This window comes from Hippocampus comes, unplaced genomic scaffold (assembly GCF_001891065.2).
Source record: "Hippocampus comes isolate QL1 unplaced genomic scaffold, H_comes_QL1_v1.1 scaffold243, whole genome shotgun sequence".
NCBI lineage: Eukaryota > Metazoa > Chordata > Actinopteri > Syngnathiformes > Syngnathidae > Hippocampus > Hippocampus comes.
Genome location: NW_017805278.1, coordinates 69,101 through 93,336, shown reverse-complemented (window position 1 = coordinate 93,336; position 24,236 = coordinate 69,101). Strand labels below are relative to the sequence as shown.

General features: G+C 44.6%; 1 protein-coding gene across 3 annotated transcripts in view; it reads left to right on the top strand.

Annotated features, from left to right (window-relative positions):
• The first annotated feature begins 11,346 nt into the window (after window positions 1-11,346).
• jag2b (jagged canonical Notch ligand 2b) overlaps window positions 11,347-24,236 on the top strand; it is a 39,542-nt gene continuing 26,652 nt past the window's right edge. For 2 of the 3 annotated variants that reach the window (XM_019870762.1, XM_019870760.1), the window contains exons 1-2: window positions 11,586-11,781; window positions 13,570-13,881. In XM_019870762.1, the coding sequence (XP_019726321.1) occupies window positions 11,713-11,781; window positions 13,570-13,881 (381 nt within the window). In that variant the 5' untranslated portion in view covers window positions 11,586-11,712. Of the gene's footprint in view, window positions 11,503-11,585; window positions 11,782-13,569; window positions 13,882-24,236 lie in introns of those variants that run through there. The other variant, XM_019870761.1, reaches the window with a different exon arrangement.

Below are 24,236 nucleotides of genomic sequence, written 5' to 3'. Positions count from 1 at the left end.
CCAGCCTACCCCCCCCCCCCCCCATCTGCCATCGTGTATTTTGCCCTCTCAGACCCGTATGTGATGTCCAAACATTTCCTCAAAGCAAACTGCCTCGGCGGTGCTCTCTTGCACTTTTCTCATGTTACTGACCAGTGTTTTTCGTTTTCCAATGTACGGCACCACTTATCCAAAATGGCTGCATATCACTGATTTTATATGCCTGCCCGAGAGCCCGGAAGACACTTGCAGACCATAACGGCTCAAACGACAAGCCCTCAACCACTTTTGGTTTTATCGTTGAGAAAAAACAAAAACAAAACATTTTTATTGGTCGTCAAATCTCTTTTGGCTTGCGTTGCAATCCTTAAAGTTGATGTTTGGGGCGGATGTCAACTGTCAAACTATCTTTTAGTGTAAAGTCATGAATTAGATTTGGCACGTATATGCATGAGCAATATTATTCTTCGAGAATCGAAGCAGCGGTTTGCTAAAAGCTCAGGTCCAAATGTTCAAATGCTCGGTCCGATTCTCTGTGATGATGGGCCAGCATTTAGCATCACATTTCAGACTTACTGGCAGCAAAGTTTCAATCTTCTCAAAATCTGTGAAAAAGGTGGAAAAGATCGAAGCGGCACAGTCGATACCACGTGGCTGTAAAAGTGAGAATGATTTTTTTCGGACATTGTGAAAAAGAACACAACTGTGACAGATCTCCTTTTTTTTTAGTGCAAAAGCGAACTGATGACAATCGACATTTAAGCTAGGAGGTCATTTACCGTATTAAAATGCTTTGAAAAACATTCCTCGAACAGTAAGCAATAGTATTGTTTCAGGTGTCCTCGTGCAATGATTTGATAGCGCTTGAGGTCCGACCGCATCGTTCTGACCTGCGCCAACAATATTTTTCGATACTCTCCTCTGAGCCATACCTTGACGCAGGGTTGAACATTCAGCTTTAGTTTTAGGACCCCCGAGGGAGGAATGCGATCCCGCCGTGTGCAAAAAAAAAATCCGCCGCTCGCTAAGCACTGCAACAACAGTTCGTATCGCACGCATTTTTCATATTTCATCCATTAAAACCCGTGAGCATTCGCACCACGTGCTTTTGTCTTCAACCAGCCATCGTTGACGCGCGATCGTGACATTTTCCCTCTGAAAGCCATAAGCTCCGCCTCTTAAAGGCACATGCTAATTGAGGTCGATGGTTATGTAATTGGTTGTTGCGTATGGCGACTAGGACCATGAGCTCCACGTTTTAAGGCACTTCTACCTCCGTCACTCAGGCATGGAACGCGACTATCTTGTGCCTGTTTGCTGTCGACTAGGCGCCGGACATATCCGACCTTTCAGCCTCACGGCAGACGTTTCCAAATTTATCACATTCGATCAGACCAGATTCCCGTGTTTGATGTCCCCCGTGGCCACGCTGTAGTCGCTTCTTAAACTTTTACGGATTTATTTTTGGCTTAGCATTTTTATTTTACTTTTTTTTTTTTTTTTGAAGTAGGTGCTACGTGTAGTGTTCGTGAAGTGAGACAGGTGGCGTACTGCTAAATTGGGAGTTGATACGTGGGTGCTGCAGTTCATTCGCTAAGTCTGAGCAGCAACTGTAAAGTAATTTTTCTCACTTTTTCATTCGACAGCGCAGCTATTTTTCTTTTTTGAGGGGGAGCAGACTCGTAGCTGGATTTACGCATACGACGGGATGATAATCCGCTAGAAAACGTTTCATCCTGCAGACTCATGACAAGAAATGCAAAGTTTTTTTTCTTCTTTCAAACCACAAGTTCGACATTGAACAAAAAGATGTTTTTGTGTGTTTCTTTTCTGGTGTTGCAGATTGAGCTCTTTTTTTAATTTTAAATTAAATAAGTATTTTCTCAAAGACATGCAGACATATTTTACACTTTATCAAGAGTGTTTGGTCTTTGTGGATGTCGTTTTTCTGTCATGTTCCAAATCTGTTCGCTTAATTACCTAAATGTTAATATATGATACTTTTAAAACATGATTCTTGGTACCAACAAACTTGTGTTGATTTAAATATGATATTTTGCATGTGCACTTACTGTGATGGATTCAACTGCATTAAGTTGAAATAAAAATGGGTTGGATGCCCCAAAATAATGTTGAGAAATTGTCATTTCTTTACATTTCTGAACAACAACAACAGCTGTGACGTTAAGCGTCATTTCATCAATAGTCACCGTCATTTTGCCTTTTACAAACCCGTGACGTGGTGGCGTCATGACGTTCAGATTTGAGAGTGAAGTTAGCGTTCTGTTGAGTGGCCTCTTGTCCGTTTCCCACGTGTGTGCCATTCATCTGCGAGTTAGTCTTGGCCTTTGGCTTACTCAAATAAAGATTCTCTTCCTCAAGCAAGATGAAGTGCCCTCTTGCCATTTCCTTGCGCAACTCAAGGTCTCCGATTGGTGTCAGAAGTCAGATTGCAGGGTGCCGCTCACGCTCGAGTGACTTCGGCGCACACGAGCGGACGGTGGAAGGAGTTCACGCGGGATGGATGTGACTGACGGTTGCGTTTGATGCAAGCAAGCCAGTCTTTGATTTGATCGACGAGAAATGTCAAAGGTTTTGATGGGAATGAACTATCCGCAGCGCTTTGCGTTCAGCTACTTGACCATTTACGACGTCTTGCGTGCGTCAGCGCAAAGTCGATGTGGATCACATCATCATCGAGGCGAATGTAACAACATCTCCTTTACTGTGGCTGTAGTTTTCAGCGGGTCATACGGTGCAGAAACCCGTATGGCAGGTGTACCTATTGAAGTCGCTTGAGTGACTGTGTGTTTTCGTTATACCGGCATCAGAACCGAAAGAGAAAGAAATCTCTCTGGAGAGAGAGAGAAGTTGGCAAATTCCTTTGACGCTCATCGGTGAGACTGTTGCGATAGCAACATTCCACAGTCAGTCATTCTGCTCAACGGCGATGCAATTGCTATTCATCCGCGTCGCCTTATGAAAAATGACTTTCTACGGCGCTTGATATCTGTCCTAGCAATCCGCCCTGTCACTTCCAAAACAGAATGGCGGCACGGAATGCCGCACATCTTCTGGTTTTGCGCCCAATTTGCCGGCCCAAAAAAAAAAAAAAAAAAAAAAAAAAAAAAGTCAAGAATTAACAATAATAAATGTATGAACTCAATCCCTGTCATGATCGTGCCACCTGACAATTGCCTCGCCAAACCGACAATTCAGCAATTACCTGAACGGGCTGGCTGCACAAATGCTTTGATGTTGTAACAGGACACAAGGGATGGCTCTGCCCTCCAGAGACCATCTGCATGTGCGTCGGCCCAGCAGATGGATTACCCTTGTCAACGTGACCCATTCACGGGTGGGAATTAAGAGCAAGATGAGATCCACCTCCACAGTTAAAAGCTAACAATTCCATCGCAGTCCCCATCTGTATGCTAAGGAGGCCTTGTAGGGGGGTGAGAAGGTGTGTTTTTCACTCTTTTGTTGGCCGTCACAAACATGCGCTTCTGAGCAAAAACTTTTTTCCCCCTGGAAATATCATCTTCATCAAGGACATGCAGCAAAGACGTATTCGGGCCACGCAGGCGTGTTGTAATCGTACATCATCATGATTGCAATATTTGAACTTCATGCCTTGCATGGAAACCACCTGGCCCGTCCGTAGCTGCCGAAAGCTGGAGGCAATCCCAGCTGAATTTGGGTGAAAGGCCGATGACACCCCCGCGTGGGAACTGAACTTTGTCATAAAATTATGACACATATATATATATATATATGTATGTATGTGTGTGTGTGCGCGCGTGTTCAAATCTTGCCTTTCTGTGCGGAGTTGGCATATTGTCCACGTGCTTGCATATTCTGGCTTCCTCACATTCCAAAACCCTGCGTGTGTGGTTAATTATAGACTATACGGATGATTGTTTATCCCAGCTGAATTTGGGTGAAAGGAATTAACCACCCCCGCGTGGGAACTGAACTTTGTCATAAAATTATGACACATATATATATGTATGTATGTGTGTGTGTGCGCGCGTGTTCAAATCTTGCCTTTCTGTGCGGAGTTGGCATATTGTCCACGTGCTTGCATATTCTGGCTTCCTCACATTCCAAAACCCTGCGTGTGTGGTTAATTATAGACTATACGGATGATTGTTTGTTTATATGTGGCCTGCAACTATTGGAGACCAGTCCGGGGTGGACCCCGCCTACAGTCCAAAGACAGCTAGGATAGGCCCCAAGTCACCCGTGACCAATATGCGGACAAGAACAGAAAATTGATGGGTGGGCGGAATATCGATGCTTTGCCTTTCTGTACATTTATACTTAAAATTATATACTGTGCATGGAATTTTATACAAATTAAGAATATTTGGCCTCAATGGAAGTCTGTGTGTTCCTCTCTGTTTGACTAGTACGGTCATGTGAATTATGTTGTGCATTAAAAAGCTCTGTAACCTTGGTCAATTCAGGCGTATCCCGCGAGGACGAGAGTTTGGCCACACCTGGGCTAAAACAAACCCTGTGGAAGAGGTTATAGTTGGGCAGGAGATTGTTAATATCTCCTGTGCACTCACCCTCTTGACAAGAATTTTATTATCCAACGGTTGGAAGAAGAACATCTGTGAATTCCAAACAAGCTCACGGTAACATTTTCAGCTTTCAATTTCCGGGTACGCTTTGGCAGCACATATACATTTTTTTTCCCCTCATTAAATACAATCCATTTATGCATTGTAATCGACATTTTCATCTCTTCGCACCTAATCGCAGAAACGCTGTTTTTCTCTCTTGCAGAGGGGTCGCGACCTCATGGATTAGCATCTTGCTTTGAGGAAGAGCGGCGGGTAAGGGGACTGGTCCAGTCATAGATAAGGACGGAGGTGAACGCCGACAACTTGTTTCTGCTTTGAAAACGACCAAAGCTGACCCGCCGTTTGAGGTTTGGCTTCAGTTTCTGTAAGCAAGTTGCACTCAGCGTCTGCTGTGGCTTATCGGGTTATTTACGAGTGCCCTGAGCCCTTACCTGAAGGGGCTGATGGCACGGGCTGAAGGGCCGTCTGTTTACATGCCTCCACATGTGGAAGCCGATGGTCTTATCAGTGATGTTCAGGCTGTCGGGGAAAGTTCGGCAAAGTCCTGCACTTCCTCATTATCCACATCATCCGCGCTCAAAATGGCTGACATCTTATCTCATCGTTGAGGCTCAAAAATCAGGACAAATTCAAGACATCGCTATGTGCCGTCTCTAATATTTGGACATCTAACACCATATCACACATATCGCCATTCGGTGAATGTAATTTATTGCACATGTTCCAAACGTCCGATCAGTTTATAAGGCTCGCAAGAAGGGTGCCTGCTGTCATCCTCCATCTCGTGTGAGAAATCCGTTCCAGTGTATCATGCGAGATATTTTGAATGGCATTATTGTCATCTACTTGCTTAACTGGCTAACATGTTTGTCTATGGGTAGGGCTGCAAAGTTAATAGCATGCAAATATGCATTTCCCGTTTGTTTGAGAAAGTCTTCCTCTTTGAACAGCGACATTTCACACAGGCTTGCTGGCTGACTGTCTGGCTGGTAGACGCTGAATGAAATCTGAGCTTTCTGCATGACGGCAAACAAATGCATACAGTACCACCAGCGGAGCAGAACATGAGGGTATGAATAAGATACCGTTGTGTGTCAATGACTGCATGTCTCCTCTTATCTCAGCGGAAGTGCCATTTCCACACACTTGATAGCTCAGTCAACCATGGGAACCAAAAGAAAAGGGCAGTCAACTCAAGTCAGTGACACACCAGGTTCTTCATTTGCGACAACATTGCAACGAATACATTAGCAATAAAGGCTAGGTCAGATCAAAGTGGGCGGATGAGCAAATATGATTTAAAAAAAAAAAGGAACATTTGAATCAATGAAGTGTGGGGTACCTGGAGCTCACACTTGCGGGATACCAAATATAAATGACAACCGTATACATCAGGTTCACTTTATTTAGTTGCCTTTATTAGCATTATGTACATAGTCGAGGACAGTTCTGTCAAAATTTATAGTCAGGCAGAGATCCCTCTGCATTGACATTTTATTATTTTTTTAGATAATTTAAAAATCAAAATAAATGAATCAGCTGACTTTTCTGTTAGTGTACCGCCTCGGTGTAAGAAGAGAGACATTGGAAGGTTGGCATGTCGAGCTGTTGTGAAACTGTCAAAATAAGGTACTATCATGTCTTCTCCGTTCACTCAAGGCGCTACCATTCGAAGAAATGTTCTGTTAAAGCCTGTATACAGATGAGGCAGCTATCCATATCCACGAAACATTTTTTTTAGTTAATTTGATGCAAAGATGAAGAGAAAAAGTCAAGAGCCATATTGAAAGACGATAGATCTGTTTATTGTACGGTTACACTGACTTTGAAGCGCTTTGAATGCCACCGTTGACCTATCGACAGATCATACGTTTTAAACCCCTTCGTAAGAGTCCCCTTATTGTCAAGCGTTAATCTCCTCACAAAATAAAAAGTACAGAAGAAACAATATAACAATACACCGAAGCGGAAGGAAAGGAGGGGGAAAAAAAACATCAAATTACAAAACAAAGCCACTCTATTATTTCATTCTTTCACACCACCGTTTTGCCGTCCACGCTATTGTACTAAAGAGGGGAAGGGTGGTGTTGGCCAGGAAACATATATCAATGATGCTGAAACCTACAACCCTGAGGTCACCACTCAAGGCCATTTATTATTCAAAGTTGAATTCACCCACGGGGAGAATAAGCTCCTTTCGGATTCAAGTCATCACGCTTTTTTTTGTTTTTTGTCTTTCAGATGACTGGTATTCTCCACTAAAACTAATCCAACACCAAATGATCAACAAAGAAGCCATGTTGCGACCAAATCACTCCACCAAGACACGCGCACACACACACGCACACACACAGCTAAGCGAGTCCCCAAAAGATAGATAAAAGAGAATGGGCTCCATCTCTCGTATACGTACACGCACTGAGATCTGAAAAGAGGAAAGCCATGAAAAATGGATGAGAGAAGAAATCCACTTCACCTCCCCAGTGGTGGCTGGCAACCCCACCCCCCGCCTCCCCACCACACACACACACACACACACACACACACGCACACACACAGGAAAAACTGTAGGTGCAGAGCACACTTTGATAGATCTTACTGCTATAGAATTACAGTTCCGAATTTTCTTTTGTATGTTTGAATTGAACGTGTTTTTTGGTGAATGCTGTGAAACAAGCATTCACACTTGGGTTGTAATGTGTTAAAAAAAAACCCAAACAAACATTATTTTACTGTGTTGTGAGATAGCAGCTCCATCGCTCAACAAATAGAAATTCAGTCAAAGGTACGCACGCTTTTAGGAATCACCCGTTTCACCTTGCACGTGCACCGTTTAGTCCTTCGTGAAAAAACAGTTATACAAGCTTACAGATTTTTTTTTTTTCTTGCTGAAATTGCTTTTGTGATCACATAGCTTGCTTCATAGCTGAACCCTTTAAATGCTGTTGACTATGTATGTGTCTGTTGGGATTGTTTGTGGTCGCGTTTGAACTGTGAGCTCTAAGCGCAGCTACCTCGCTGCTAATGGACGGTTATGACAAACCTGCCTGGGGTAGCAGTTTACCACAAGCTGTATTTGTCTTGAATGCATCACTGCAAATTTGATTTTTTTATTGGGAAAAGCAATTGCCGTACAAGCCGCATTTGAGGAGCGAGAGTTTGCACCTGCACAAGTAACTGCTCCAAAAAAGCCACAGTCTCGTTGTACTTCAACGAAAGAGCTAAGTATGTACAGTACTTCAATTTTTACCAGTCTTTTTTTTTGTTTGTTTGTTTACAGTATTGCCACTTGTGTAATGGCCGGACTGTCCACTTATAATAGCAAACTTGGCAAAAGTGAATGTCATTCTTGTGCTGTGTTTCTGTATTTGCTTGACTCCTCGTTTGTTTGCAGGCTACTTCCTGGTTCATAGACAATGTTGGAAAGATGGGACGTGCCATTGGGCTTTTGCAGGGGTGGCTTAAATGCTAAAGTGACTCATCCGGTAAAAAAACAAAACACACACACACACACACACGCACACAAAAAATCCTGTTTGTGGACATTGATTGAAATCCACCCCAACATACGTGGCTTCATTGGCCCGTGCGCCATCACTCTACAAAGCTAAATGGAAATCAGCGTTTTTGTCTTTCGATGTTTGCTGCTCGCTGCGCATTGCTCTGGTGTCAAAATGACTGCTGTGAAAATGGATTTCTCCATATTGCTGCGTTGGAATGCTGGCTCAAAGATATTTCAGGCGGTCCTGGCACACGCCGTTTTGAGGTTACGAACAGTATGCAGCGAACTAGTTTACGCAGTGGCATGAGAATATGTCATCATGTGGCAAAAGAAGGCACGCTCACTTACCACAGAATTGTTTTTTTCTTTTCATTGAATTTTTTTTTTCTTTTCATGGTGTAAAAGTGTTTTTATACAAATATTTACTACTATAACTATGCATTTTGGCACGCTCCGACTTATGGTCACTTTGCCATAGAATCGGTATTGTAATTAGAATAGTGTGGCTGTCATATTCCGCTCTATGTGTGAGATATCGATGGACCAGCCAGGCTACCTTTCAGGTTGCGTTAGCATTAGTTTACGTGTTGCCACCACGGCATTGAACGGACTCCCTTGAGTGCACTAAAACAATCCCTCAATGCATGTTTCAAAACGGGCCTTTCAAAACCGGATGAATGGCCGTATAGCAAATGAATGAAAAGCGATCTGTCCATGACATATTTCAGTGGGAGCCATGAAAGGCACACCCACATTGTTCCTTCAACACTCAAAGCCAGGTGTGACACAACTTAAGGCACTCCAATGCACTTGTGGCTGTGTGTGAAACGTTCCAGTCAAAGCGGCCGCAGCAGGTCAGTCTATCGGCTGCCTCCTTCAAAGGCCTATCGGACCGTCTGGCAGCCAGCCAGTGGGGATGAGACACAAATGTGGTGCTTTGGGGCAGGGAGGGTGCGGGGAGGGGGTGGGGGGGTCTCACATCACCTACGTACCGTGTCAGTTTTTCAGTAAACTGGGAGTGACAAATAGAACAGTTACCTGAGCCCTGAGCAGCTGCGATGTCATTTTCAGTTTGACAGCAAGTGGCAAAGTGGCCGATTCCTGAGATGGCTTAAAACAGGTGCATTTTTCTGCATAATTGGTATTCCACAAAACACGATATTAATATTGTTACCATACTACTTTGGAGGCTCCTACACGGAAACTGAAAACTCAAAGGTACCCGCATAGATCTTTTATTTAGGAGTCTATATGCGAGCGCAATCCCATGCAAAATCCCTTGAGTTATGCCCCTTCTCAAATCACCATTCGCCATCTGTCATCACTTCATGGGTCGCCTCACCTGGCCTTGCTGTCAAGGCAATGCAAATGTCCTAAAAAAAAAATGGATAAAAGTATGGATACTATAAAACAAGAGGTTGATTTTAATGTGCTGCAAATTGCATCGTGACAGATATAAACGTTGTCATTGGGGGATGTGAGTTAAATGTGTGTTGCTCCTTCAGGTCACATTCTGAGGCTTGAATGCGGTTTAGTGCAAACAGAAGAGGGCGCTCTAAAACTGATGCAATCGAGGCTTGGTTTGAGGGGAGGACCTCCGTAAATTGGGGCTGCTTCACTTTTGATAGCAAGTCTTAAATAACAAAAACAACGAGCCAAACAACACGTTTGTAATTATTTCCCATCTTAATAATAATAATAATAATAATAATAATAACCAGGCATTCATAAAGATAGTTCGAATACTTTTTTCATAGATATTTTAGGCATTATCCCAAAGCTGTATTTTGGTTGGTGGTGAGATGGTCATTCTGGAAATTTATAATGGAAAAAAAACGACAACAAACGAACATAGCCATAGCAACGTGTCTGCTGTTATGTCATATCAAAGAAAATAATTTATTGTCAAACAACAATAATCAATGAATGGCACTTTAGCGGCTCTCTCAAATGGAATTCAGCAGCTCTCCAAGCTAACTCTTCAAGACTTTAAAAAATAATTCAAACAGAAAAGCAATCTTAAAAAATATAGAGGGATCTTTTTTTCAATTAAAAATTGTGCGATATCATTCAACACAAAACATTTTTTTTCATAAAACTGGGATATCTTGTAACATTGCAATTTTGTTACTTTTTTTGACTAACATTCAACATTTTTACTTTTTCATGTCATGCTTTTAATGGCAATGCTTTAGTGCAGTCCAATGTGCAGCAAACTGCAATTGGCCCCTGGTCAATTTTTGGGACACAGTTTGTATATAGACCCATGTCCACTGCCTTTTTCTAAAATGACAAAAAATACACAAATATGAAAAATGTTCAAAAATGTCATTCTATGCCGCACTCCCTAATAGACGTCTGTTAAAAATGCCACTTTAGATATGGTCAAAATACATGCAAAATGTGTGCTCTTCATAGATTTTATTTCTCATGATACTTTCTCAATGCATGTACTGTATAAAAGATCCATAATCAAATAATCCAAGAATATAAACTTTGAAGCAAACAACAAAAGAACCACACATTGTAATTTTTTTTTAGCAATTCAAACGTTCTGCCCCCCATTTGTTTTTGGGGAAAATTTATCAAAGGGCCTGCCCTTCAGAGTGTGGTAGCAGGCTGCCTGTTGCACATCCCTGATAGAGACAAAAAAAAAAAAAAAACATTCACACTTGCACCTAAGGACAAATTTTGGTCTTACATTGAACCTAATATGCATGTTTTTGGAATTTAGGAGGAAATCAGAGGTCTCTGAGAAAGATCCACAAAGGCACGGGGAGAACATGCAAACTCCTCAGAGGCAGACCAGAGCATCCAGATGCTATAGCCACCATCTAAAAAAAAAAAGAAAAAGAAAAAGACATCTCTTTATTAGTGTATATAACAAACTATGTGTGCACTGACAGTATGAAATGGTTAAATTATTCCTTTTTTTTATTATTTTTTTTTAGGTTATACATGACACCATGCGCCTCTCAAACACTACTTAGATCCAACAATAAATACTCGAGATGAAACACTTATTTTTGTGCTCAGGAGGCTTAATGGGAAGCTCTTAAAAATTCAAGTTTTTAGGGGGAGGAAGAGTAGGATTGGTGGGCGGTTGGTATGGTGGGGGCGATAGGTGGGGGTCTGGGGGCGCGGTTATTCCCCACTAATGTCCGCCCACTAATCCGGTTGGCTGTCAGGCTACCCCGTGGCCAAGCGCTGAGAGGTTGACGCAGCTGTCACTCAAAGCCGACGTCCTCTCCTCGGGTTTGTGGCTCTGACGGACGTCTCAGTCAGTTCGCCTTGTGGAGACGGCTCAGACGGAGGGGAACGGAGCCCACTCGTGTGAACGTTGTGCGTGGACCATCACCAGAGCACTGCAGCCTGCTCGCCCCGTGCGCACGCGTGTTCCGCCCGGCGCGGTGTGACCGAGTCACGCCTGTGTTTTTTTTTTCTTTTTTGAGCGAGGGGATATTTTTTTTATTTTTATTTTTTTTTAGGCTGCTCTTAGTTGACAGATTTTTTTTTTTTTTTTTTTTTTTTTATTGCATGTCAGGAGGGTCGGAGCTGCTGGTCCCCGGCTCTGCGGCTGTTTGTCTGCGCTCACCGAGCCCCCTCCCTCCTCCTATGGGACTCTAATTAATCGGAGGCATGTGGACTTGGACCAGGATTAGAAATCGCTTCCTAATAGTGTGCCTGCTGTTGACGATATGGGCCAAGGTAAGACGCTTCTCTTCTTCGTTTGGAACAATAAAATATCCTTTTAGCATCGACGCACGCACACCGACGCACACGTCAAATCAACGCTTTTAATCACCCTTGTTCAAAAGTTAGTGGACGCGGTCGGATTTGGAGCTTCTTTGCATCACGTTTAATCGATAATTCAATAACGTAGACGTTATTAGCGGCGCCTCAAAATCACGCCGCCTTTACGTGACTCGCGTCTCAGGGATTAAAGACTTGTTAGCCTTGACCCCTCGCCGACCTTTTATTGCCATTAATCAACGCCCGCGGTTGGTTTTGTTGATGTTTGGGGCCCAAGCGACTTGTAAATTGCACCAATTGGCCGCTGCAGCAAACCAATTTGCACCAAGAACCCCAAAAACGCGCACGGCCCACTTTTTGATTTTTTTTGCCATGCCTCATCATGGAGGATGCACAAGCCATCACACGCGTGACTCATGACCACTTGCACAATATCATGACAATGATCGGTGGTCATGATATTGCTGCTGGCCGCATTTACAGTTAAATATTTGCAATTTAATCACCCTTGTTCAAAAGTTGGTGGACGTGCTCGGATTTGGAGCTTCTTTGCATCACGTTTAATCGATAATTCAATTAAGTAGACGTTATTAGTGGCGCCTCAAAATCTGCCGCCTCTACGTTACTGGCGTGCAGGGCCAGGGATTAATAAAGACTTGTTAGCGTTGACCGCTCGCCGACCTTTTATTGCCATCAATCAACGCCAGCGGTTGGTTTTGGTGTCTGGGGCACAAGCGGACTTGTAAATTGCACCAATTAGCCGCTGCAGCAAACGAATTTGCACCGGGAACCCCAAAACGCGCACGCACCAATTGGCTGCTGCAGCAAACCAACTTGCACCAGAAACCCCAAAGCGCGCATGCCCCACTTTTGATTTTTTTTGCCATGCCTCATCATGGAGGATGCACGAGCCAGCCACCACACGCGTGACTGATGACCACTTGCACAATATCATGACAATGATCGGTGGTCATGATGTTGCAGCTGGGCGCATTTACAGTTAAATATTTGCAATTTGGTTGCAAAAAAAAAAAAATCATTCGGTTATGCATTGTAATTGCACGTTTCATTTTGACGATGTCTATGTATAGATGCAGGGCAATCGGGAATTGCGGGGAAAATGATGTGTTGATTTTACTGGCCGGTCGAACCGCCTGATGTCCGCCAGCCCCCATCGCCGATTAACTTTCGTAGTGTGACGTCCGCCGTACTACAATCCCCCCACGTCGACGATTACAAGTAGGCGCGTGACGGCCGTTCGTGTCTATTTTGTGGTTGGAATTTGCGGTGTTTTGGAAGTGCACTCCACCAAACTGAGGAGCGCGATTTTTTTTTTAACATATTTTCACTGTGATGTAACTCATCAACGCTGCATTCACGTTGCAGGCCCAAATGCCCCATTCCGATTTAATTCTGATTTCAGATTTTTAAAAATATATATATATATTCTGTAAATCAAACGAGCCACACCCTCATGCTTGAATACAATTTAAAGATAGATGGTTTTTTTTTTTCATTTATGTGCGGAATTGTGTCATTTGATCTCTGCAGTGTAAAGCTAGCTTCAAGCAGTCAAAATACTAGAAGCGTGATTTTAGTGTGCACTTCTGCATCACTGCAAACTTCAAACACAATAAACCAATTGCTCACTCGGCTGTGTCAATTCAAAGGCAGCATTATCGTCTGCCTTTTTGAGTGTTAGCTCTCATGTAATTGTGGGCATTTCTGAAACGTTGTTTCCAGGAGTCCCAGTCACCAGGCTATTTCGAGCTGCAGCTGATCTCAGTCGAGAATGTGAATGGCGAGTTGGCGAGCGGGGAGTGCTGCGACGGCTCCAGGAGCTCCCAAAAGTATCTGCGCTGTGTGGAGGATGAGTGTGACACTTACCTCAAGGTGTGCTTCAAGGAGTATCAGTTGGAAATCACCCGGGGGGGCTGCACCTTTGGAGCTAGATCTACGCAAGTTCTCGGTGGAAATATGTTGAACTTTGAACGTGGAACGAACAAAATCGACGACGCTGGCAAGATTGTCTTCCCGTTCCAATTCGCATGGACGGTAAGTCATCGATTTAGCTCCAGTTTAGCCTGCAGGTTAACATGTCTACTTCCTGTCTGCAAAGATGATTCACGATATGGAATGCTTCAAGTTCGTGTCCTTGAATTCGTACTGTCAATGCGCCAGCATTCTTGCACACCGCTACAGCGGCAATTATGAAGATGAAAGTTAATAGTTAATGTGTCATTGAAGAAAACTGGCTTTGCAGTGGCAAGCTTCATGCTCAGAGCAAATGAATGTATTTTTCTCATCGACGGGATTCAAATTCTTTCGGCAGTCTGGCATATCGACGCCACATTTGCCCATAAAGCCGGCTACGAGTTTTTTAAAAATATCAGCGACCCCACACATGATGAGTGGGAAGAAGAAAAAAAAAATCACCTGTGAGGGGCAGCTTTGTGCCACGAGTTATCCAAACTGCGGAAAAATAAAACCTGAACAATGTAGTAGTAGGAATAGCAGTAGTTGTCGTATTAATCGCGGAAGAAGAAATAGTAGTAGCTAAGTTAGCTGTTATCTGATCTGCCAGCAATATTGCAGTTGCCAATTCTCGCGACATGAAGTAACCGAGCATGTGATGTCTTTGATTGGAAGGGGCTAAACATGTTCAATTCAGGGGCAGCTGTATTGATATGTGTGTCAACCACTTTAGATGACTGTTTTGTTTTTTTGGGGCGACCATCAAAAGCGCTCTTGTCGCATGCACAATTACTTTTGCTAAATGCCTTCCAAGAATTCTGTTGCAGTCACGATGCTCGGTAATGTCACCTGGGCTGTCGCTTGGAGAGTGGCCCTGATATACTGTCTGAGGTTTGGCTTGATTCCAGTACGCCACTAAGCACCTGCCAAGGCCAACCCGGGCTAATTGGACGGCGGGTGTATGCTTTAATGTGCAGACCCTGAAGAAGACGCTGCTGGTGCGGCGAATGGCTGCGCTGATATTTTTTACCCTTTCCTTTTGAGCTGGCTTGATTTGGGTTTTAGTTGAACCGCTTTTATGATTCCTCTGCGCACAGCATACCATTTCGCAAACAATTGGAGAATAGCCGGTGTCCTACATTGTGGTTGTCTCACACGGTGCCTTTCTAGTCTGCGTCTTGAGCAACTTCCTGCTGGAGTCTGGTGCGGTCTTCTGTCCTCAGTGCTTTCATGTGCCTCGAGATGATAATATGCTGTGAGTGGGGCTTTGGTTTGGAGTTTCCCCCTCGTGCATCCCACCGCTTCCCCCCCTGCTGTGGGTGCCAGGTGGCCCCTCCGAGGCAATTAAGCGTGTCCCACTATTGAAGGTTGGTCGATGATGATTTGGGCAGGCGAATGAGGTGTGCGTGCTTTAATTATCCCAGTCTGACTTCCCCACTTTTTGTGGCTATCAGGGGACGATGCGCACATCTATGAAGCTACACGGGTCGCTGTTAGGACTTGATGTTTTGATGTCTTTTGTGTTCATAAATCTGCTTTGGTTGGAAAGTACAACCTACTGGCACATTTGGTTCCTTGGAAATGCATTTATTATTCATATTTTGGACTTGGGACGGTGTCAGTCTGTCGAGAGTTTTTCGTGAAGATTAATCAATCAATTAGTTCACACAATTACTGGCAGAATATTGACAGGTTGATTGATTTTGATTGCAGTTCCCAAACCGAAAATGGCAACAAAACCTGTTTAAACATACTCTGGTGCCAAGTGGATATATTTTACAGTGAACAAACCATAAAACTCCAAAGGTTGTTTTGATTTGGGGCAGCGCCTGACACCTCAAGTCAGAGGGGACGAGGTTTATTCTTGGTATGATCTGTGAAGTGGTCCTGGCTGATAGCGCTGCACTATTCCACTGGCAGATGTCACAACAAGCTCGGGAGGGTCATTCATGCGATGTGGCGTTGTCACTTTGCACACCGTGGAAACAAAGATGCAGTGTACCATCGGCCGTGTCATCTGGCTAACAGCCCATTTCACACATTGGGCGCCCGGCTTCCCCTTGTGACATAATCAGGCTTTAGAAGCAAGATAACACTTTTTTTTTTTTTAATTCAAATGATGCCATCTTACAGATGCACTTATTTAGAAATGCGTTTTATTCTCGCGATTCTGCCAACCAATGGCATACTGCTTGTCTTTTGGTACCATGACAACCAGGAACAGATGCACTTTACTCTGATTTTGAATGATGCACGTGGCTTCAGCTGTGGAAGTAAAGCCCCATATGTGGGGGAAAACAAGAAGCGAACACCCCTAGAGATAATACAAGCATTTTCACTTGTGGAGGCAGCACTTCATAAACTTCTATGAGTGTGTGGATTCTGCTATCTGGCACTCATCCAGTCAACACCTCGCCACACTCAACAAAACACCCCCTCCTGCTCCCACTGCGTCGACCACCTCACTAAGCAATCGACTATGTGCTATATATAAGTTAACTCGTGCCAATCTTCTCAGCCAACAAAACTCAATGCAGCTTTGCTTACCCTTTGGCTATGACATGACAGCATTTCAGACATTGTCGGCTGGCTGATGCTTTAAAGTGCCACAACTAGCTGCCAAGTTATGGCCGTAAAAAAAAAAACATTTCCATTACAGGTTCCAAAACTGCCTGGCCTTGCACCGTCTCGGCCTTGCTTGGCCTGGCCTGGCCTGGCCTCTGTTTGCTTCTCCATTACAAACAGGCACCAATCAAATTGGGTGGGATTGGGCTTGGGTCAACTGAACTGTGCAGTTTCCACTGCGCTCACAGTATGCGGGGTTCTGCCGTAAGATTTCACGAGTGGCGAGTCTGGTCTCCGGTTTTGCGGCGCGCTGCATGATGTGGTGAAGTGGCAAATTACAGACTGTCAAATGCACAGAAGCTTTCACACAGACAAGAATCCGTTTCCGGGTTTAAGACAGCAGGAGACAGCTCGCCGCCGCCAAGACATAAAAATACAGTATACAGTACACATATATTGTGTTTTACGGCAATACTTTACCATATTTACAATTTAATATGCGCCGATGGCACTGCAAACCATTTGCGGAGTAGAATTGATACATTGGAGGGCCTTAGGTGTGCGGGTGGTTATTATGCAAGTTAGATGAATTACGACTTTGCAATTCAGCAAAATTCAGAACTGCTTTCTCACAGTCACATTTTCACAAGTAGTTACTCAACCATTTGTATGCGCAATTCTATGTAATTTAATTTTCACTATGTTGCTCTTTAAAGCTGTCAATATAATTAAGTAGCCCACCTTACAGGGTCTGGACGTGACAAATATCTGCTAACGTCAGCCTGCAGTAGTGCATCTCATCTTGCATTTCTGTGAAGAGCTTCTTGTTCCGTGATGAGGTACCATCGCTTTGTTTCGCTGTAGTGACCATCGTGACGCTTTCGCTAATATCCGATTGGACTCAGATTACGTCATGTTTTGGAATGCCTCCGGTTGTTCTCCAGTTCTTCCTTTTTTTATTGCCAGTAAAAAGACATGTGATGAAGGCCCTCGAAGCTTGTGGTTTGGAATTTATTAGGGAAAAGCCATTTGTTTCAAATGTGTTTTTATATTTACTAGAGAGCAGAGGTTAAGTTGTGAAATTTGTTTCCGTTGTTTTATAATCATAGCGCTAATTTTATCATTTGTTTTTAACTTGGTGTCTTCTGCCCCTTAGTCGCTGTTCAATCAGCACAATGGGCGTGGCTTATATTAATGATCCTTTGGGCCATGCGTGATTGAACCGTCTGAATTCTGCCTAGCAACAAGTGGTCCGCCAAATGTTTGGTGTGCCATCCTGCTAAAATGGATTCCATCCATTTTCCATAACACTTGCACATGTTCTGGTTGCAAGTGAGATATATGGAGCCTTTGCTTGTGTGTTCCTTCATGCTTGTTTGAAGTCAATTTCACCCTAGGATGCCTTTGTTGTTTCGCCATCTCTCCCCCAGAAGTTGAGATTTTCCTTTGAACGTCAAATTCGTTGTACTAAGTGGAGGAATTCAGGTTGGTAAATCTTTCAAAATGTTTTTTCTTTCTCGGCGGCTGCCTGTATTGATCTTGCGTTATAGGGCTGACAATGGCAGGGTGGATTTTTTTTGGCGGATGTCAGCATTTCATGAACAACATATTGGACTTTCGCTTAGCAACTTTATTCAGTGCAGATAAATCTTCTTTTTTTTCCCCTCCACAACAAAAAAAGACAATGCTGGCATGAAATATTGTCACTGACAACATCAGAGGGTTTTTTAAAAGGGCAGTTACCCCATGATGACAGGGTGGACAGCAATTATAGGGACATGTGCAAAACCTGTTTTATGTGATTATTAAAATAAAATACACATGATAAAATTCACTCATTTTATTAAGTAACATGCCATTGGAAAGTGGTAACAAAAGGAACTACATGAAAGCTTTTAGACATGGTATGGATTTTGCACCTCTGTGTAGATTGTCAATCAAGCAGCCGGTCGGTCGGCCAACAGGATGTTCAGGCCGCATTTGGGCTGTCTGCATCCTCACTTTAAAGAACCTTCTGGATGTGGAGCTTACTTTTCATCTTGCATTTTTTTAACCTGGATGAAAACTTTTGATTCACGAACGTGACCGTGTCAAAAGAGGAAGCCTTCGCCCGACGTGTATTAAAACCATGTGCTAATCTGCACAGACCTGTGTGAGACTGCCTTTACTGGAGTCAACCCAAACTATTTGAATGGGTTTGGCTCCCTCCTCGAGCCACGTGTCCGTCAAATGCATGCGGCGTGCACTTTCAAGCAGATGCAGTCAAGTGCAGCCAGCCGTGCGTGTGGTTTTTAAAGTGGGATCTGTGGAAAACACAGAGTAAACTTTTGACTACTTGCTGAAATTCGGCTGTCAACGTTAGACTCCTCTTAACTGTTTTCTATGATTCACACAAAGTATCTTCCGGCCTGTCACCTGAACAAATCTGCAGCCACCATGAAATGGTGGGTCCAATTGTTGGGCGTTTTCGATTTTTTTTTTTACAACACGCTGTGTTGTTGTATTCCTCACTTTTGTGAGATGGAAAGCTTCCTCTCACAAGCATAGCATTATGCACCACACCGCGTTTAACATTGCGCAGGAGTTGGACAAAAGCCGCAGTAGTGCTTTCAATTGAACACTCTGAGTCGGGACTTGTACTGAAAGTCACCTTCGCTTTTTTCCGTGCTGGCCTGTTAAGCGCATAGATGAACACGCTGACGGAGGCGGCGCGGAGGCGGCCGTGGTTCAACCACACCTGACGCAGCGCTTGTCAAAAGCTGTTGCTAGGAGACGGCTACATAGGCCTGCCGGTAAACAATTATCTTTGCTCGCTGTGGTGCCTGCCTCACCCCCCATCCTCGTTTTTGGTCCAAGGGCTATTGTGTGCAAAGGCACTCACCTTTTATTTAAGTTTATCTTTGATTTGATACGAGCACTGTCGGATGGAAGTGAATTCAACTCCCTTCACAATAAGCAGTAGTTATTGAACAATTAATCAAAAAACACGCTCCAAGAGTGTATAATGCCACTCCCAGTTGAAGTTAAAAGTCAAACCAAACATCAAACAAAGAGAATTACATGCTTGTATGCATTTTAAAACAACCACATAGCTTCACGAAAGGAAACACCGCTTAGCTTAATGCTAATAAAAACGGATCTTAGTGTTGACGGTGGCGGTTTTTGGAACCTTTTAATCAATGGAAATTTGATCACAAACGGTGGAACGACATATGTAGACAGATATTAGACAATACATATTGGCATATTCTTTATCCTCTGCAATGCTTCGATCAGTTTCGTCACGTCCTTGCTACGCTCCATTGCTCTGGAGTGGCCAAGTCTTTCAAGTCCTCCACACTTTGCATCTCTCTTTTCCCTGTAGCATTCTTCCTCCTCCACGTGTCTCACTCACGCACATTGTCGTACCTCTGACGTTTGATTCTTCCACTCTTCTGAGGCATAAAACATTACCTCGGCTCACAAATTCTCACTCCTGTCCCGAGTCTAGCATCTCTACTCTTTCCCTCAACTCCACTTTGCTCCTCGACAGTCATGACAACTCTGCACAGTTTGCGCCATTCCTCGGGCATCTTCTTACCCTCAAAATTCTAGTAAACACCCTGGTCAAAAACTCCACAGCCACCCTTTCCGAGATGCCTCCACGGCTATGCCATCATGACCAACTACGTGGCCATTCTTCATCCCTTTTAGTGTCTCATTTCGCACTTCTCCGAAACTAATCATTGTTACTTCCTTGGGCCACCAAAATTGCCTCTGCTACTCTTCCTTCTCTCTCATTGTGCACTAAATGCAGGTCACATTTTTATTTGGAGCGCATTCAAATCGTCTTCCCGCGTTCAAAGAAAAGTGTGATAGTGTAGGCTTGGAACATGAATTTGGCCTTTGAGTTCAGCGACTGTTGTGCGTATTCATATCAATTGTGGCCAATGCATCCATCACCAGTTGAGGCTTTTCATTAAATGTCAGCATCTAATTATACATCAATTCATGGAAGTGCCCCCCACCCTGCGTCTGCGTGCTCTCGAGCAGCTATTCCAAAATAAAATGGTTGTTAACTATCCAGAAGCATCGTCGTATGGAAATCCAACCTGCCCAGGTCGCTGCCCGACCGCCACTCGGGTTGCCTTTGTTTTGAATGTGTAAACCACCATTCAAAGTGGTTATGAGCTGTCATGGAAACTTGTACAACAGAAATAAACTTCCTAAGCTGGGTGGGTGGGGCTTACCGGCCAGGGCAAGTCTACAGTATGCTTTTTGTGAGGCCGCTGGCTGCCTTTATGGAGCTATTAAAGCAGCATTGTGGCGGCGCTCCAAGGGTTGTGACATGCGACGTTCTGCACGCTGCTATGTGAGCTCCGGCTTCTTCTTTTTCTTCTTCTTCTTCTCTGCATGTCAACGTTGCACCAACCCGCCGCCTGTAAATCGTTTTCCCTACATTTCGTTGTCACCGTGACGAATTTGTTTACACATTCTCAATGCGTTAGCGTGACCCCGGTGGCCACTTGGTAACTGGTGTACAGGTGCCACGGGCTCCTTGTGGAGGTAATGAATGCGTGTCATTACATGGGCAGTTAACTCGTCGCCGTACTGCTGAACCCGTTTGAAATGCTAATGGCTCTTGAATGGAAGTGGTGCGGCATTGCGCTCAAGCCAACCCCCCCCTCCCCCCCCTTACTATGCCTCATGAATTAGCTTGGTAATGTTTGCGGAGCATGCCCATCGCTGTGGCAACTCTTCAATGCCTTCAGGCAAATGAGCCACCTACGAGCGAGTCATGGTCCAATAGCCAAGAACGCACGCACAAAGCTAATGTGACCATATTTTATTTACGACTCCCATGTGCTACTCCAGAATCATGCAATCTTAATTAAAACGGTCAGCGTCGAGTAAACACATTGAAAAGGTACGGTTTTTAGTTCTATTTTACTTTTGGGGAAAATTTCTTGTTAAAAAAATAGTAAATAAAATACAGAATGTCAGCTACGTCCGTCTGACGGTAAGTCATTTATAAGCGTTCGTCGTGTGCCGTTTGTTCTTCATGTTGCATCGTCCTTGATCCCGCTGGCTAATTAGCGCCAGAGTGTGTTGAATTGGAAGTGCATGGCTAATGACCCTGTTGGCATCATAGCAGCCTGCTCAATGGGCCGTGCGTCCTCGCGTATTAGCGTGCGTGCATGTGTGCGCGTGCGCGCGCACAGCCGGTGTACGCTCGCCAGCCAAATGCCTTGCCTTCGCTCTAACCTCTCTTGGCACTCTTGCAAGCAACCTGTGACCGCAAATGCCATTCATTTTCTACCATTATGTAAAGGAAGGGAATTCTTCAGTCATGCCTCTCCCATTTTGGGTTTTCTTTCGTGGCTTTTCACCACCTTATTGTCTGATATAAAGCGTGCTCGCTTATGCTGAAGTTACATGGAAATGGGTAATTAAGGCCACTCATTTGCAACGTCGATCCCCAAAATGAGACCGGTTGAGTGAAGGCCGTTTCCGCACCAATGTTATCATTAGCGAGTGGTAAAAAGAGCCCAAATATTAAATATCCATTTGTATTACTAAATGTAGTTGCCATCAGTTAATCTTAATGGCTAATTCTAAAATAAAGATGCACCGCAGCCCATGACCATAACTTCACAAGACTGATTTCCCCCCATTTTTTTTTTTTTTAGACATCACTGTTTCAATTATGCCAAAAGAACTGCGGTGTTTTCTCTTCATTTTGAGTGAGCCACAGAGAAGTGGCCAAGGGGTACCGCAAAAAGAAACCCGCTGGTCTTTGGATCCAGGAGAGATGGGATGGCGCCTTGCCCTCGCTGGGATAGTGTAGACTCAGCCCTAGTAAAACTAAAAGCTGGGATTGACATCACAGATTAATGAAGATTACACGCAGCGATTACTGGCCATGGGATGAATAGTGATGACCTCATGTCCCATCAGAAGGCAATAAATCAGGAGATGTCAGTGACACCGCATGGGCGAGCTGGAACGTTGCCTGTTGGCGTTACCTTGAAACGAAGTATGACAGGTTCAGATTCTTTGCTGTTTTTTGATCACCGAATAAGGACATGTAAGTCGGGTACTGACATCCTGTGATCCTAAAAGCAAAATCCCAAATGCAAAATTTACCCGGGAGCCACAAACGAGTCAATCACTCGGCTGATCCTCATCGCAGACGCGCTCCCACTGACAACGGACTGTTGGCCGACTGGGATTTTGCATGGGATTAAACACCAGGCCTGGATCTCACATTCTTAGTATTCTTCGAATGCAAACACGCACATCGCCCCACATGCAGAGCGCTGACCCCTCTTTAGAAAAAGGAGTGTGCAGACCCCCATGCTTAGTGACCCCAACCTGCCCCGGCTTCCACTTCCCACTGTTGCCTGCCTCCGTTTCCCGGCACCTTTTTATTCAAAGCGTAAAACGACTCTGCAGCGGCAGCAGTGAAGGCTCCCACCCACCGACCCATCCGCGAGTCATCTGGCGAAGGAAATTTACACCTGCGGCTCCCTGTCGACATGTGACATCGAAGACCATTTAGGAAAACCAAATGAATAGGAAAACAAGGCCGATTGTTCGCTTTTATTGCATAGAATGTAAGCGCAAGGCCTTGCAAGCAGTTTTATTTCATACGGGACACAGAAACACCTATCTCCCCCCCTTCAAATGCTCCCCTTCTTCACTTGAAAATTAGGATTTCTCCTTGTAAATCCTCTAATCCATTAGGAGTAGGGCGGGCGAGGGTTTTTGGGAGATTGGACTCACAGAATCTTCTCGGTTCTCCCAGACTAAGTATTTTACGCAGCCGCTTGAAGATTCGAACAGCGAAAAACGGTCCTTGGACGTGTATAACGTCAGTTTGCAATCTGTTGGGCAGAGGATTAGTGTAGGTGCAAGTAATTGCTGTCTTTTTGACTCCATCCAACTAATCTTGCCCGGCTCGCTGGTGCAAATGCTGATTGCTAATTGTCCTCGAGCTGACCGTGTCTCCGCATGGACAATGGTTGAGATTGGGATGGGGGTGAGTTACGGTATTGGAACAAGGGTCTTTGTTCAGCAACGCCTCTCCTCCCCCACTCCGCCCCCCCCTTTATCTGCCCATCATCTATCTTGTTCCGAGCATTTGGGCAGCTGTCACTTAATCCAGCTAATCACAGACTGGGATGGTCTGTGGGAAACCAGACAAGTCGCTGGCTTTGCGCAAGCCCGACACACACGGACCGTGCTGAGTGTTTATCCAGGCATTTACAACATGAGGCGGGCATGTAAAGAAGTGTCGCAGAAGGTGCGTAGGTGCAGATGGGACACCTGCTCGTCAGTCATTGATTGAAGGGATTTCCCACCCAACGAGTCACGAATCGCACAATTGGCCGCTCGCGGTGCCTCTTCTATGCATTGGCATACGCGCACACCCGCCCGCGTGCTCAGACTAGCCCACTCTATTGAGGTTGGGGGAGGGGGGCCGGCAGGGGAGTAGGTGGAAAGGTCAGAAGCCGAGCTACATGTCGTGGGATGATCCACGTTCATGTCAAATAATCCATCGTTGAGGCCCGCATCTGTTGTGCGTCTGCGCTCGCGTCGATTCTGCACTCGTGTTCGTACACATACGGTACACCGAAACCCCCGACGCCTCTTCAATGCTCAAATCTGGCAAAGCTTCAATCCACCTGAAGCAGGATCAAAAATCAAGGCGCCTCCAAACAAGCCCTCTCCACCTTCAACTGCCATATTCTCTTCCATCCTCTTTTCTAGCGTCTCCACAATAACACTCCCTCCCCTTCCTCCCGCCAGCGCCCATTGCCAGACAAGCCAACTTAATCCTGCAGCCCAGCAGCAACCAGCCTACCAGCTTGTTGGGGCCCCCACCCCAC